This window comes from Tamandua tetradactyla, chromosome 9, assembly GCF_023851605.1.
Source record: "Tamandua tetradactyla isolate mTamTet1 chromosome 9, mTamTet1.pri, whole genome shotgun sequence".
Taxonomy (NCBI): Eukaryota; Metazoa; Chordata; class Mammalia; order Pilosa; family Myrmecophagidae; genus Tamandua; species Tamandua tetradactyla.
Genome location: NC_135335.1, coordinates 58,923,142 through 58,939,293, shown reverse-complemented (window position 1 = coordinate 58,939,293; position 16,152 = coordinate 58,923,142). Strand labels below are relative to the sequence as shown.

General features: G+C 38.1%; 1 protein-coding gene across 3 annotated transcripts in view; it reads right to left on the bottom strand.

Annotated features, from left to right (window-relative positions):
- Positions 1–247: 247 nt before the first annotated feature.
- MARCHF6 (membrane associated ring-CH-type finger 6) overlaps positions 248–16,152 on the bottom strand; it is an 85,883-nt gene continuing 69,978 nt past the window's right edge. For all 3 annotated transcript variants that reach the window (XM_077116854.1, XM_077116853.1, XM_077116852.1), the window contains exons 22-26: positions 15,310–15,444; positions 10,786–10,875; positions 6,573–6,705; positions 4,641–4,776; positions 248–3,203 (exon numbers count right to left, since the gene is read on the bottom strand). In XM_077116854.1, the coding sequence (XP_076972969.1) occupies positions 3,113–3,203; positions 4,641–4,776; positions 6,573–6,705; positions 10,786–10,875; positions 15,310–15,444 (585 nt within the window). In that variant the 3' untranslated portion in view covers positions 248–3,112. The remainder of the gene's footprint in view (positions 3,204–4,640; positions 4,777–6,572; positions 6,706–10,785; positions 10,876–15,309; positions 15,445–16,152) is intronic.

Here is a 16,152-nt window from a genome sequence, read left to right as displayed (position 1 = left end):
AACGGCACTACATTCTCCTATGTGTGTGAGTGCATGTGTTTGCAAATGAAAATTACAATGCAAAACTGCCCAGTGTTCCTTTTCTGTGGTTTTTAAAAGTCATCAATTCAACCTCCAATCAAGAATTACACTTTAATAGTAGCATTTTGCCAATATGCAACAGAAATAGTGTATCTAAGATAAAATCATTTGAAGGAAGGTTACTTTCTATTAGTTGAATAAGTGAAAAAAAAACACAAGACAAGAATTCACAGTAATAACAATTATATTAAATGTTGAAATAAAAATTACTTTTTGTTTACATTTGGAATTAAGATGTCCAATCTTCACTGTCTCTCTAGAGACCTAACTTCCAGGAAAAAAAAAAAAAAACCTAAAAACATGAAGCTACATTTAAGGCTAGCTATACACAAACTTCACATTGGCATTTTTCTTCAGTTTTCATCTCAACTATTAGAACTTCATAGGTTAAAAATCAAACATAATTTGCTAATAATGAACAACAGCACACTTCATACATGACAATTTGATGACCAGTCATGTAAAACTGACTCTAAATGTTGATTTGTCTTCAATTTATGAATTGCATTAAAAATAAAGCAAAAAGGCCATCTTTCCTAATAAACTTCCTTGAAGACAGTTTTAGCCCAATGTAAAATGAAACAAGATTACACTATGATTAAAAAAATAAATTCTACAAGGAGAAGGGCAGCAATACTAGCACTTTTTGAACTATGGGTTTTAAATATTTATGAAACTACTGGTTAATAAAATCTGGATGCTACCCCAAGTAATAAATATTACACCAGCAAATGTTTCCCTAATGAAATTATCTCTTGAAAACAATAGGACAATGCACAACAGAAAAAACAGGGAGAAATTCTTAAGAAAATATAAAATTTCCTGACAGTTTTTGAAATGGAGGGCAAGTTTTTGGCCACTCATTTTTTTTTTTTTTTTTTTTTTACAAAATATATCTTGATAAGATTCATTTAAAATTTTGTGGCATGGGTGGGTCACGGTGGCTCAGCAGGCAGAGTTCTCGCCTACCATGCCAGAGACCCGGGTTCAATTCCCAGTGCCTGCCCATGCAAAAAAAAAATTTTGTAGTGTAACAACCTTTCATTTTTTTATGGTGCCCACCTAGATCTCTTACTGTTAAAACAGATAAAGTGTCCCAATGAGTTTATATCAAGTTCTACAAACGCTTTGAAAAATTTAAAAAGAAACCTAAATTAATAATCAGTTATGTGCTCAATTCAGTACTTTTCTCCCAAAGAAAATAATCTATATAGAGAAATAATACCATGACAGTTGGTATTATATTTTTAAATGTTGTGTGTGGTGTTTTTTGTTTTTTTTTTTACAGTAGGATCAAATATTTGAGGTAAGGGTAGGGCAAGTAAATTCCTTATTTCAAATACAAGAGATTGGGCTACTACAAAGTGCCAAATAGTATGTAACACTGAATCCTATGTCGAGATTTTTTTTTTTTTTTTTGATACTGATGTTTTGAAATATATTTTAGAGTAAAGTAGTTGCTTACCACTTAGGGAAAAAATTGTTGAAATATAAAAACAACCAGAACATGTTGCCCTTGATTTTGGTGGGTTATGTTTGGCTGACTTTCATATAAAAACAGTCTTCAGATTTTAATCTATGGATTTTAATACTATATGGGAATTCTTTTATAGTTCCTCAAGACCTATGCTATCCATTTCTATGCAAATCTCAAGATTACCACTCAAAAACAAGTGTGCTACCCTTACAATATTCCATAACCATTACATACTTGGATCATAAGTGCAGTCATGCTCACTAGTTCTCTAAACTTCTAACTTGAAGTTTTAGTTATGAGGAAAAACCAGGTTTGTTAATATTCAGTTCACTGAGCTTTCACAGCATATTTCCAATGAATACATTTCTGCTCCTATGTTTAAGGCCAGCTCACCGAGTTTCCTTCTGGACAAATAAAATCAAGTTGGTTTTATTTGTAGTTTTATTCTGTAAACAAAAAGCTTTGGAAATGTTGGGATTTCCTGATGGAAAACCTGGAGAGATGTAATCCCTAGGCTCAGCCAATGATGTGCTAACCAGGAGGACTAGGAGTATGAACTGGTCTTCTCTAATGCCATCAATCTAAGGCCACAAACTACATCTCCAGCTAGCAAACATCTCACAATGTGCTAATTCCAGTAAGATGCAGTATTGTTGGTGACGTTACCTGTAAGATTTATGATCTCTCTTGTATGACTTTTGGCCACTGCTGTCAAAAAGAATAATAAAAAAAAAGATGGGGAATGGAGGGGTAGGTAATAAAAATTTTCATTTTGACTTTTTTTCTAAGTACAGACATGCCTCTAATAAGCACAGAAACCCAACTCCCAATGCTGATCACCAGGAATATTAAATTATCAAAATCAAAAATAATTTCCTTACCTAGCACAAGATACTATACAATTATTACAAATACAGACACATGGGGAAAAAAATTAGGCAGTAGAAAACGTACAACAGCTTTGGTGTTATACAAAATAACTTCCAAAAACGATTAACAGTGAAGCACAAAGTTCGATTTTCTTACCACAGACATTCCACTGCTGATTTACACTTGTTTCCTTTTACGTTCTTGGTAAAGGCTGAACAGCCAAAAAGACAGAATGTACAGTTTACTTAAAAAGAACTGCTAGGAACACCCTTAAATTGGGCTCCAAAAAAACGTCATTAAAAAGTCTTGCCTCTGCACTACTGCTCTGTGGCACGTTTCCTGTCAAGATCACAGCAGGTCCAAAATAAAGTGACAACTAGATTTAATAAATTAATATACATTTTGTTTAAAGATGTACAATGCACATTCTGTTTAATCCGAGGTTTTAGGGCATCAAGGAACTTCTATTTACACATATACAGATCTCAGACAGCAGAGATGTCGGAGGATGCAGGGAGAGCAGGGTAGCCCTAACCTGCTGCTCTCTGAAGGCCGAGAATACAAGTCAATACATTTAACTTAAAAACAATGCTGAGAGATCACCGGGGAAAATCTCCAGAGAGAAGTCCACAAAAAAGGACACGTAAAGGCAAAGGGAAGGTCAAGATACTTGAGACAACCACTTTATTCTTGGGACGACTGTGGAGGTGGCGGAGATGTGCCTTGTTTGCCAGACTTCCGTTCATAGTTCACAAGGCGCTGCCCTACAAGGTATCTAGATAGGAAAAACAGAGTAGTTAATTTCCTGTAAAAATAAAAGTATGATCTTACATGCTAAAACGTCCTTCCCAAGAGCAGCGAGTGACACTTTTTAATGCAAATTAGATCATCTTACTCCTACTAATTCTGCAAAGGTTAAGTAGAAAGGGGGAATGCTGGAATGAATACTTGCAAAAGGCACAAAGTCAGGCACATTGAAGAGAGGTCTGGATTTGTGGGAAGGAATGTGAACAGAAGCCAAAAGCAGGGAGGACGCAGATGCTGTGTGATGAAGCATGGGCTCCACACTGTAGGTTAAGGGGTCTCAAAAGCTCAAACTCAGAGGCCAGGCGGGTAAGATGGAGCAGATTTATGCAGAGGATTTATTTATCTGCAGAATTTCACATTAAGACAGTAGACACACATGAGAAAAATACATAGAAATGAAAGAAAGCTGGAAAGGAGGATGGTAAGACCTGAAAAGCTCTAGTAGCCTGGTAGAAAAGGAGAAATCAAAGGATTCAAGATCCCAATGAGGTTGAAGGGGAGATGGTTGGAAATGAGTGCATATGGATAACAGGTCATGGCCCGCAACAGAATATTAAGTGTTCTTAAGATTTCAGATGTGATAAAGGCAGAAGGTTGTGGTAAAGGGTGCAGGACTGTAGTAGCAGAGGTTACTGTGGTTGGAATGCTAAGGCTGGAGAGACAGTTCACAAGGACACTGAAACCTCCCATGATGGTGGCAAGAATGAAGGAAAATCAGCTCATGATCTGCCTCACTAACTATGGGACAATGCCTGGGGGTGGACCAATAGCCTGGGGAGCAAGACCCCTGGAGGACAATGCTAGAGTTGGCAATGTGCTTTTACTTTTTAAAAATTGCTCTAATCCTACTGTCTCTTTATTCATGATCTCATAGTTTAATCCATTTACTTTTCTCCTACTAATTTCTTTTCCTCAAGTCAGCCATTGCTTACCTGACCCATTCCCAACTGAAAAATTCTTTTCAAACCGAGGATTTTGCAAATGTTTTAAATGACAAATGAGCAATACCTAATGTAATATACATAGCACTACCTGACACATGAGTAATCACAGAACACATCAAGATACGATGAGAATATGCTTTGGTCTGAAATACTTGTACACCAAAACATTAGAAAACAGAAAGAAAAACTACTGTAGCATGGGCATTAACAATCTTCATTCCAAATCAGTTTCTCCCAGTCTTCTCCATTTCCATGTTGCCAGTTATTCAGACCAATGGAGTCCTTACCTCCATTCTCCGTCACAGTCCACATCCAACCCTGTCAGCAAATACTGCAAGTTCTATCTAAAAATATATCCATGATCTGAGTACTTTTCCCTCCTGCAGTTTATAATAAGCATAAAAATTAAGAAATGAGAACATCTTAAAAAGAACGGCTACAAAAAGGAACTCCAAACTTACTTGTCATTTTTAATATGTTCATAAAGGCGCTTAAACTGGCGGACCTGAAAGGACAAGATGCCCATCAAGACCACAACCATCAGTAAGAATGGATAAATCCGCCGGTGGACCAAGTTTTGCATTTCCGCAGTAACACCTGTAAAACCAAAAAAGAGGAACTCTGAATATATGCAAGATAGCAGTGAAATGAAAATATGTGTGTTCCCTAACTGAGGGTGCTGTCAGACCAGAAGGGGCATTCCAGAGAAGCATCCAAGCTTCAGTCTGGCCTCCAATACCACAATCTGCATGAGCTAGAATTGCTGAAAACCACTTGACTCCTCAGTGAGGCAGAGGAGCTGGATTAGATGATTGCTAAAATCCCATCCAGTTCAAACACTTCAGGCCTCTAATGCTCAGAAAGAGTGGTGTCAATTATATGTCAATCATGTTCATAATTAAAAAAAAAAACACAAAACTGTGCTTCTACAATGAAAGATCTGTTCCTGAAACCATTAGAACATCCAAATATTTATTTTTCTACATTTAATTCAAGAGTTTTAATTCTTCCTTTGAGGGGAAAAGGTTTTAAAAGCAGAAGTACATTGAAGGATATTACAAAATTAATGTATTCAACTGGATTATTCTCAAACACCAGCAACAGTGTGCTTGGTGTAAAGGACAAGGGCTTTGGAGCTGAATTTTAGTCCCTCTCCTTAAAAGCAAGCTTTGGGCAAGATTCCCAAGCTCTGTAAACCTCACTCTCCTCCTCTCTAAGATGGAGTTAATAAAACATTTTTTTTGACAGAAGGATCAAACAAATGAAGGAGCAAAGGGGGGAAGAACACAGGATGCCTGAGAAGATGCCAACTGAAACTTGGGAATATAAGAAATGGAGTTTGGGCCAAGGTGTGGGGGAGGGAGGTGAGAACCAAACTGGAACCCTAGGGAAAATCAAGAGAAGGATCTTTATAAACTATGCCAAGGATTTTGAATTGTATTATTATTTTTTTTCACATGGGCAGGCTCTGGGAATTGAACCTGGGTCTCCGGCAAGAATTCTGCCACTGCACCATCCTTGAATTATATTTTAAAGACCATGGAGAACCCCCTGAAAAAGAAGACCACAGGGGAACAATGAAAGGCATTCTTCTGAAGGTTGTTATGGCCACAGTGCCAAGAAGTGTCATGGCCTAGTGTCATGGGGGCTCAAAGTAGGAAAGCCAAACAGGAGGCTATTAAAGTTCGGATCAGAGATGACGGAGATGGTAAGTCGAAAGGCAACAGAGAAGACAGATTCTTGAGGTCAGAAAATTGGGACTTGGAGACCAAATGAGTATGAAGAGCAGAGTCTGAGATGACACTGATGACCTCTTGAGGTTTCTGACTTAAGCAACACTACTCACTATAGGAAGGAATTCAGAAGAAAATGCTTTGGAGCAGAAAACTTTGTGCTGATCCCATCAGAATTCTCCACTATACAACAATAAGATATATTTTTCCAGTTGTTAAAAGTGTTACCAATTAGCACCTGAGGTTTATTCACCTCTCTGATTTTCTTTTTATGCTAAAGAATGTTTTGGAAAAAATTAAATATAATACTCACACTTGATTGTATAGGTATACGATCGTAGCATTTCCCATCAGAAGATATCTCGAAGGAAATCTGCTCCTACCTATTTTTAGGGGAGTCTTTATTTCACTATTTTATCAACCCGGCTAGAAAGAAGACGTACCAAAGGGCTCTATGACCCTCCTAATCATACTGTGAATAGTCAAATCTAAGAAAAGGAAATTTTCATTGTTTCAATTGGATGATATATTTATGTTTTAACTGAATTTGTATTTACAAATAAAGAATTTGAAGTCAAACAGCCTGTGATGCCTAGAAGTGACAAGAAGATAACGATGTTCGAGTGCTCTTTCTAAGTTTCACAAGCCAGCACTACTCACCTAGTAAAGGAACAACGCCAGATGCTATGACATAAGGTACACACAAGGAAAGCAAGAGCACAGAAATCACTGGAGCTGCCAATTTACGAATAATATAGTGAAGGTCAATATTCCGGATACCATTTGCGTAAACCTAAAACATTGGAAAAAACAAATTAGAATAAGGATGTGAGACAAATTCCTCCAGGTTAACAGAGCAATCTGTACTGAATACAAGCCAGTGGTTGAATCCATCAACCCAGAAGCATTCCTCCAACCGGTTAATTGTTTCTCAAGTCAAAGCAAAGTCTTAACACAAATATAAACAGAGTGCCTGCAAGTGTTTAACGAAATGAATTTGCCCCCCAACATTATACAGCCAGCTATGCTAAGTCATGAAATAAGACACTAATCTAGAATCATTATATACTACCCTAGTACAATACCAGATAGTATCTAGTTCAGTTGAAGACCACATAATTTGATGTAACTTTAACTTTATACATATCTTGTATAAGACAGATGTATGTTATTATATAAATCAAATTTTAACAAATCAAAAGGTATTTTAAGTAAAATTTTATTATGGAAGAATTCTATAGTGAATATAAAAAAAATTCCAAGAGCGTCCAGAACATTTCATTTAATCCAGAAAATTCTGTGGAATAACACTGCAAAGGAAAGGATCAATGGAAGTGGGAAGATATTAGGAGTAATGGAAAATAAAAGTGTAGTGCCAAGGGAAACAAAACATTCTCATTTTCTTCTCCTTCCCCCACCCCAGCCCCAGCACTTAAACCTCTCGCAGCCCAGCAACAGAATGTAGTCCAACTCAACCTGATCACCTCAGGAGTAGCCCGTGAGCATTAAGATATGAATGATAAATAGGCTTATCCCTCCAATGGCATGCCTACAATATCAAAGAAAGCAACCCAAATCTCTTTTAATTAAGAAAGCAAGGCATCCCAGTGTTTCTCAACCAATCCCAACTATTTTCCTTAAATATCACACACAGGGTACAAAAAAGAATGACATCAAACTGAATGAACCTTGGGGACAATGTGTCATGCAAAACAAGTCACAAACAAAAGAACAATTATGCTATAGTTTCTCTCAGAAAATACTTATAAGAAAACTGGAGCCTACATTGTAACCTCTTACAGCAGCCACATTTAGTTCGAAATTGTAAGTATTTTTCTAAACCCTGAAACACTGAGCTATATCTGTATAAGCTGGTATTTCTTTGAAACTTCGAGTATCTCGGTGATACCTAAGACTCAGGGCTGAGTTCTGCAGCTCTGAAAGTCAGCATTACTACATACAACAACAGATAAAGAAATAGAAAAAAAGATTAGGCTTCAATTAGAGATACAAACAAAGCCGATCTGGCTGGTACTAAGGTAAACCTGAATACAGGCAGGGTAAAAGATGACAGTGTATGTACTCTAGGTCTACTGTAAGAGACCAAAGGCAGAGAGGTTTATTTATCTAGAACCTACATTTTCTGTAATACACAATCTAAATCAACCTGTCTGGACAGCTCATTTAAACAACTCATACACATGGAGCCCAAAAAGGAAACAAGGACTTGTAATTCTGTAGAGCTTAATATAATACCTGGATACATCCCAGATTATGGTGGAATGTATAATTAAATAGTATTGGCAGAATAATTAGAAGTATTCGTAGAATTCCCAGAGGGACCGAAGATAAGATAGGTAACTACTAAACTTTCCCATCTGAAAAACCCCATACCCTCTCAAACATTGGGGACTCCCAAGAAAATAGGCCAAGCCCTTGATTTTGAAGCATGTTCTCATCATACTTATTTCTATAGTGGAGAAGCTAAGAGGCTTAAGAATTGCTTCCAGGAAACCTCTTTTTGTACTCAGATGTGGCGGGCCTCTCTCTCTAAACCTAACTCTTGCAAGGAAAATCATTACCCTTCACCCACATGGGACATGACATTTAAGGGTGAAAAATCTCCCTGACAATGTGCAACATGACTCCCAGGGATAGGCCTGGCCCTGCCCCTGGCCCTGGGATTGACAAGGCCTTCTAGGACAAAAGGGGGAAAAGAAGTAAAACAAAATAAGGCATCAGTGGCTAAGAGAATTCAAATCGAGTTGAGAGGCTATTTTGGAGGCTACTCTTATGCAAGCTTCAGCTAGGTACTGCTAATTGCCTTGGTTTGCCAGTCCCCAACAAACATCATCCTTGTTAACACATAAGAACACCTAGGGCTCAAACTGAGACTCTATAAAAAGTTTCCCTCACTAAGTTAACTTTCTTGAAACCTATAACCTCCAAAGGGTTCCTAGACCAGATAAATCCTGAAACCCAGAGGAGTCAGGGTCTCCAAGACTAAGTTAACTTTCACTAAGTTAACTTTCTTGAAACCTATAACCTCCAAAGGGTTCCTAGACCAGATAAATCCTGAAACCCAGAGGAGTCAGGGTCTCCAAGACTAAGTTAACTTTCACTAAGTTAACTTTCTTGAAACCTATAACCTCCAAAGGGTTCCTAGACCAGATAAATCCTGAAACCCAGAGGAGTCAGGGTCTCCAAGACTATCAACTATTTACACCCTCCTATCCTTGATTGTCAATACCCCTTTCCAACATGAAAAATTTAGAATGGACATTCCCCAAAGAGCCCTAAAGATTGGGAGAAGGATCAAAGGATCAAAGAAGGAGTAACAGAGAAAACAGGATTTAACAGATGAGTATGGTTGCTGAATCACAATACTGATATTTCTTTTAGGCTCCTGTGTTTTGGAGCAGTTAGAGGAAAAAATCTGAAATTGCAGAATGGTAACTCATAGCAAACTCTGAAATCTGTTCTGTAACTACCTGTTAAAATATACTTCGAAAATTATTGCCTTTTCTTTCTTTTTTCTGTCTATATGTTTTATTTCACAAAAAACGTTTAAAAAATCACATGCACATGTGAGAAAATAATGCATCAGGAAACAAGATATTATTAAGGATCAACACTCACACGCTTCAGCTATGACTAAACCCTTATTTTCACACTCCTGCACAAGGGCCAGAGTAAACTGGCATTCCCATTATGAGGACATGCAGTCATGACCCCTCCAATCCATCTCACTTATGGTAAACTTCTGAAACAGCTGATACGTTAGAAATAGCATCTAAAATGGTTTCCTGGTTTCCCCCACCTCCAAGAATCAAGATCTCCTGGCAAAGGAGTTTTTGTGCATGCTGGACTGATAACCAGTTTTTATTCACATGTATCTAAAGGATACCACAGAACTACTAACGCCTCACTTATTTGCTGCTGGTCTGAAATTAAAGAGGTTCGCACCCAAGTAAAATTTCTACATAGCTAAAACTAAAGAAATAAATACTGAAATCTTATGTTGGTTATTTTTGCATAGAGATGTTCTTAAAATGAATTATCATATTTCCTAGCTTTTATTAGTGCCCAGAAGCACATTTTTTTTCCTGATGATTCTAATTATTTGATGGATTCTTTAATATAATAACAGTCCTTAGTACTATGAAGCTAGAATATTCCCAAGCAGCTCTGCTTTTTTTAATATAGGCAGGCACTGGGAAGTGAACCCGGGTCTCCGGCATGGCAGGCAAGAACTCTGTCTGCTAAGCCACCGTGGCCTGCCCGCAGCTCTGCTTGTAAAGTCTATTACTGTTTTTTCTTTTTTTTCCCTTTATTTATTGCCTTTCATAACACATCTAATTTTCTTTCCCCCAACGTAGTGAAGATTCAGAAACCTGAACACCAAAAAGAATCAAAATTCTTGCCTATCCACTGAAGGGAGCAGTGTGTATGAGTGAGTGAGTGAGTGAGTGAGTGAGTGAGTGAGTGAGTGAGTGTGTGTGTGTGTGTGTGTGTGTGTGTGTGTGTGAGCCCCTAAAGGACCTCCAAAAGAACCCACACAGGGCCCCCAGGAGAACCAGCATTTGGTTCATGCAGAAGGCTTTAGCTACCAAGAAAGGATTTCTACTGCCCTTTAACCCTTGCCTTGAATCCCTCTTTCCCATCCCAATCCTGGGGAAATTAAAAGCAGAAAGAACAGGAGGTCAAAAAAAAAAAAATTCTTGCCTAGAAAAAAGCACATAATAGCAAGTTTCACTTCTGCTTTGGACAAGGTTCTAGAAACTTCAAACTACTAGCTAAAATCTTAGATACGAATAAGAATCTCATCGCCCAAACATAATCACTCTTACTCCTGAAAACTGATCTTTCTTACCTGCTCAATTACTGTTTTCAACCACCATTGAGGCCCCATCAGTGTTATAGCTGCAATGATTTTGGCGTGCAGAACTCCAAGTGCCCAGTCCTAGGGTAATAAAAACCATTGAACAGATTTTTTTGTTTTGTTTTTAGCGATTAACCCACCAATGAGGCTGTACAATTTTCTTATATTACTTTACTTAAAACCAGAAATTCTGCAGGATTGGCAACAATTTTACAAAAGACGAACATACACTGGAAACACTAGGGAATTTTTCCTCCCACATTTTTGGTTCAATGCTTCTATCAAAAATCATTCTTCTAGCTTTTGGACATCTATATTACTTTCCTAAGATAATTTGGAGAAGTATGAACATTAATGAAGATCTCAAGCAAATAAAAAAACCCATGACTTTATTTCATGAAACCATCCTCAGGCTGAGCTTACTATGGGAAAAGAAGAATGTGGAGCCAAATTTTGCCTAAAGAAACCACACTAAAGGCTCACAGATAAGCTTATAGTTTGGTGCATTTACAGTTCTCATCCTGAAATGTCATTAGACTTTCCACTGCTCTCCAATTCCCAATACTACTGCCACAGGAGGCGACTCACTGGTACCCTGCCGTGGAGCCAGGGGGATCACTACCCCTAGCCCCCATCCCAACCAAGTGACCTCTTCAAGTGCCAATCATATCATGGAAATAGGTTTCCCTGATTACAACCCTGAAGTCCTTGGCATGAGACATAAAACCCTTTATAACCTGCCTTATATTTTTTCTTCTGGAAGTACTATTATTGATATAATTTCCTTGGATGTATCCTTCCAAACACTTATCTTTCCTCTCAATTTCCTATTAGTCCATTTTGCTCTGTGCTTTGTATTGATCTTTCAGGACTCCAATCTGAGCCTCAGTGGTGACTATCCATGTCTTTAATTCACTGATTGAATTTGTTTGAAATTCATACCATATAGCTCCACATCAATTACATTTTGTTGCTATTTGTGCATACACCACTGCACTCAATCTCTTATTATTATTATTATTATTATTGGCATGGGCAGGCTCCAAGAATCAAACCCAGGTCTCCAGCTTGGCAGGCAAAGATTCTTGCCACTGAGCCACTTTTGCATCACCCTCTTATATTTTTTTATAAAACTGTAACTATACATACATATCACAGAGTTATTTTAACCATTATTAAGTGTACACTTCAGTGGTGTTATTTATATTCACAATTCTGTGCTATATCACCCCATCCCATTCAGTCTCATGTGTTTTGTTTTTCCTGAGATTTGGAAGCTCATGGCACATCAAGCAGTTCTGTGACTGGGCATGTGTTCTGATTGTTCTGTCTGATCTTTCTTCCTGTAGCTGTTTGACCCCCTTAGATAAATCACTTATTTTTCCAATGCCAGCTCAAAAAGGCTCAGGTCTAACTGCGAGAATCTCCTAAAGGGATGCAAAAGGATCTTTTACCCTTTAGAACTCTGGGATAAAAGAAAGCCAACATCCACCTTTTCTCCCCTAACAGGGAGAAAAGCCTCTCTTCTTTCCCTAGACCTTCCCTAGCTCACAGGTGGGAAAACCCAACCCACCATTTCAGCTCTCTCAGTTATTAGGAGTAAGGAAAGCACACAAGTGAGGTTAATCCTGACCTTCCCTTGAGAAGGTCCAATGATTACTGAGCTTCAAGCTCTTTCAAGATCTATCGTCCCTGCCAACAGGAAAGGATACACGACACAGATCCTCTGCTAGAATTTCAAAAAGAGATGTGCAGCCCCTTGATGTAGGAAAGGCAAATAGCTTAAGAGTTAGAAATGGAGAAAAAGCAAGTTGCTCTTCTTTAACTTTGGGGGTTTAATCCAGAACTGGACAACATACTGTGCAAATACAACTTCTACTTTCCACCCACTCAAGGCATGTTTTGAGTCATGTCATCCATTGCATTATTTAACTGTTGTACAGAATTCAAAAGCATGCACATGCCACACTTTATTTAGTCTCCCTCTACTGATGAATTATCTGTGTTGCTTACAATTTCTTTGCCATTATAAAAAACGACATAATAGCTGAAAATAGCCTTGTTTATGCCTCCTTCTGCCTACATGTAAATATTTCTTTGCAGTCAATTCTGAAAAGGGAAACTGCTGAGCCATAATTATACAAGCATTTTTAAAGTTTCATAGTGTCAAACAATTATCTAAGGAGACCATGACTTCTTAAGTGATGTTGGGTACTGTTAAGACCACCATGAACATATCTGGGCCAAACATATTTGGGTTATGCTGTGGTGAAACAGGATACATGCCATGAGGAACTTGGGGTGCTTCAGTAACAAAGTATGAGGAAAGGTTTGGATCACAGGATTTCAGCTTGTGTTAGGTGATTTTGGAGAGGATTTTAGGAAGGAGGGCTTTGTTCTATATCTGGTGCTGCCAAAAAGCATAGGTAATTCTATGACTGGGTGTGTCAATAGATCTTATCTAGCAGGAAGGACAGAATAAAACTAAACATTAGCTGCTAATAAAGCAGCAACAGTAACTTAAGATCCAGTAACCATCCAGGATAGTTTCAGCATCCACTGACAATCCTTGCTGGAATCAGTTATTTTGTTAGGTATGGCAAAATGGCGATTTTCTAATTGTTTGTCCCTCTACCTTTATTAGCTGGCATTATTCTGTTAAAATAGCTTTCCTTCAGTCACTGATGTAGCATTTCTTACAGAATAGCATCATGTATACATAGTATTTCTCTTTATTTCCCATTTCTCTCACCTATTCTAGTCTATAAGCCAAACTAGACTAAGGCCAACCTACACGTGCATGCTGTACCTCACATCTGGGTCTGTCCATCCATCCCTTCCTGGACTATCTTCTTCCTGTCTTAGTCACTCCTCCTTACTCTATTTAGGTATCTCAGACAGTATTGCCTATAGAGAACCACAGTTGACACCTGGCAGTCTCAGGTTAAATTCCTCTCCTACACAATGCCACAGGTTCCTTGGTGCTGCTCTCAATCACAGGCCCAATTATCTTTCCCGCCAGAGTGTAAGTTCCTCAAGAAGTCCTCCTGTAGTTTCATTTTCACCTCAGTTACACAACACAGGGTTTGGGTACTGCGGTAGTTAGGTTCAGCTGTCAACTTGGCCAGATAAAGGTACCTAGTTCTGTTGCTGTGGACATGAGCCAATGGTACGTGAACCTCATCAGTTGCTGATTACACCTGCACTCGGCTAGGAGGCGTGCCTGCTGCAAGACTGATGTTTAATTTAATTGACTGGTGCTTAAATGAGAGAGCTCAATATAGCACAGCCCAAGCAGCTTCGCATACCTCATCTCAGCACTCACGGCTCAGCCCAGGCCTTTGGAGATGCAGAAACAAATCACCCCGGGGAAAGTTGTTGGAACCCAGAGGCCTGGAGAGAAGGCCAGCAGAGATCACCCTGTGCCTTTCCGCGTAAGAAAGAACAGTTGAACGTTAGCTGCCTTTCCTCTGAAGAACTAATGAAATAAGTCTGCTTTTACTAAAAGCCAATCTGTCTCTGGTGTGTTGCATTCCAGCAGCTAGCAAACTGGAACAGACAGACATTAAAACACTCAAGTAAATATTTCTGATAAAGTTAATGGAGGTTTATCAGGAGAGCAGTAAGGTAAATATGTCCCAAATAATTTTCAGTTTTGAAAAATCCATTGTAATAGGCAAAGAAAAGGTAAAAGTAGACCTGAAAAGCTTTTGAATAATCAAAGTTATTGCCTAGCTCCTTTTCTTTAATATTTTTTAAGAATCTAAGCTCTGAATTCTACGACATTAATAACTTCAGTCTCTGAGTTCAATATAAGTTAAATTTTTTTCTATTATAAAGTTTAATTTTATTTTTCCCAAAATAAGAGCATTTTGACCTTTGCTGTGACACGTGGGCTCCCTCAAGATGTCTTTATTACTGAGGCTATGACTTTGTGGGTAAACACACTGTAATTATTCAAATGTGCAAGTCATTGCTTAAAATCCCAAAGACAAAAGAGTAAGGTACTATGCCCTAGCTGAAAGGTGAAAAGACCAACACTTTTGTTTGTATCTTTTAATACTGGTGAAGTCTAAATGAACAGCTAGTGACATTTTAACCTATAAAATAAGCTCTTTTGAGGTTGTTTAAATAATCTGCATACTTTGAAAGCAAAAGATTAAAGGCTTTTTTTTCTTTAAATAGAGAAATGCTTATTTTTCCCTCTCACTTTTTCTTTCCTCTTGGCATAGCCAAACTCCCTGCAAGTATTATCTGCACTTACTGTCCTATTCTACCCTTCACTTTTCAATCCCCTGCAACCTAGCTTTTCCTCCCTTGATACTTGAATGTGTGCACTCACCAAGGTCAATAATATCTGCAAAAGGCATTTAATCAACTTTACATGGCTTTCTAGACTAGAAAAAGTTAAAGCACTTTTCAAAAGAAACCACTTAAAACCCCTGAATATAATAAAAGGATTTTTCTGATCCTAAATCCTTAACAAAATATCAAGTGCAAACGACATGCATTTACCTGCCACGGGTAAAAAAGAGGTGTCTGATCCAAGGGAACTCTCAGTGGAGCAACAATAACCAACTCAAACAGAAGCCCCAGAAGGAGTGGCACGACTCCAGCCAGCAGCACTGCAACTATCAACGTCTTCATTATCTGTTAGGAAATAAAATGTCATTGCATCAAAAGTAATCTCTCTGATTTTCAGCCAAACTCTTTACTGTATTTTGAAGTTCAGTTTTCTTCTTTTACCTGATGCCTTACAATATAATAACTTTAACAGTTTACATGCTTTTAAGTTCATGTTTAAATTAGGTTTCTAGACTATGTAACTATAAAAGCTCAAGCTAATATGAAAACTTGAAATTACTATGCGATGCTGCTATACAAAGGGGAAAGTCTAGAAAATTCATTTTATTACATATTAACTAGGTGTCTGTGGTTCTTTTTCTCACAATCCCATTCTGAGGATTACGCTTTCATTTGACCAACAAGAGTCATTGACTGGCCCAGGTCCCTACCCATCAGTGACCCAAACACAGGCTGCCTGTGACTCCTGTAATAGGGGCAGGGATCTGTACAACATTGCTCAGGTGATCACTCCAGCTGACCAAACCATCTTCCTCAAAAAGAGATCTGTCCAACAGAACTTACAATGAAATCAGAAATGTCTAATATCTGTGCTGCCCAATACAATAAGCCACAAGGCTACTCTAGAATTTGGACTAAATGGCAAGAGGAAAATAAAGCAGACACACAGAAAAGAAGAGCAGCAATACTGTGAAAGGGCAACTATGAAATCAGTCTTTAAAGCTGTCTTGGTTTCTGCTGATCTTCCTTAACCTTTATTAATGTAGCCTCAGA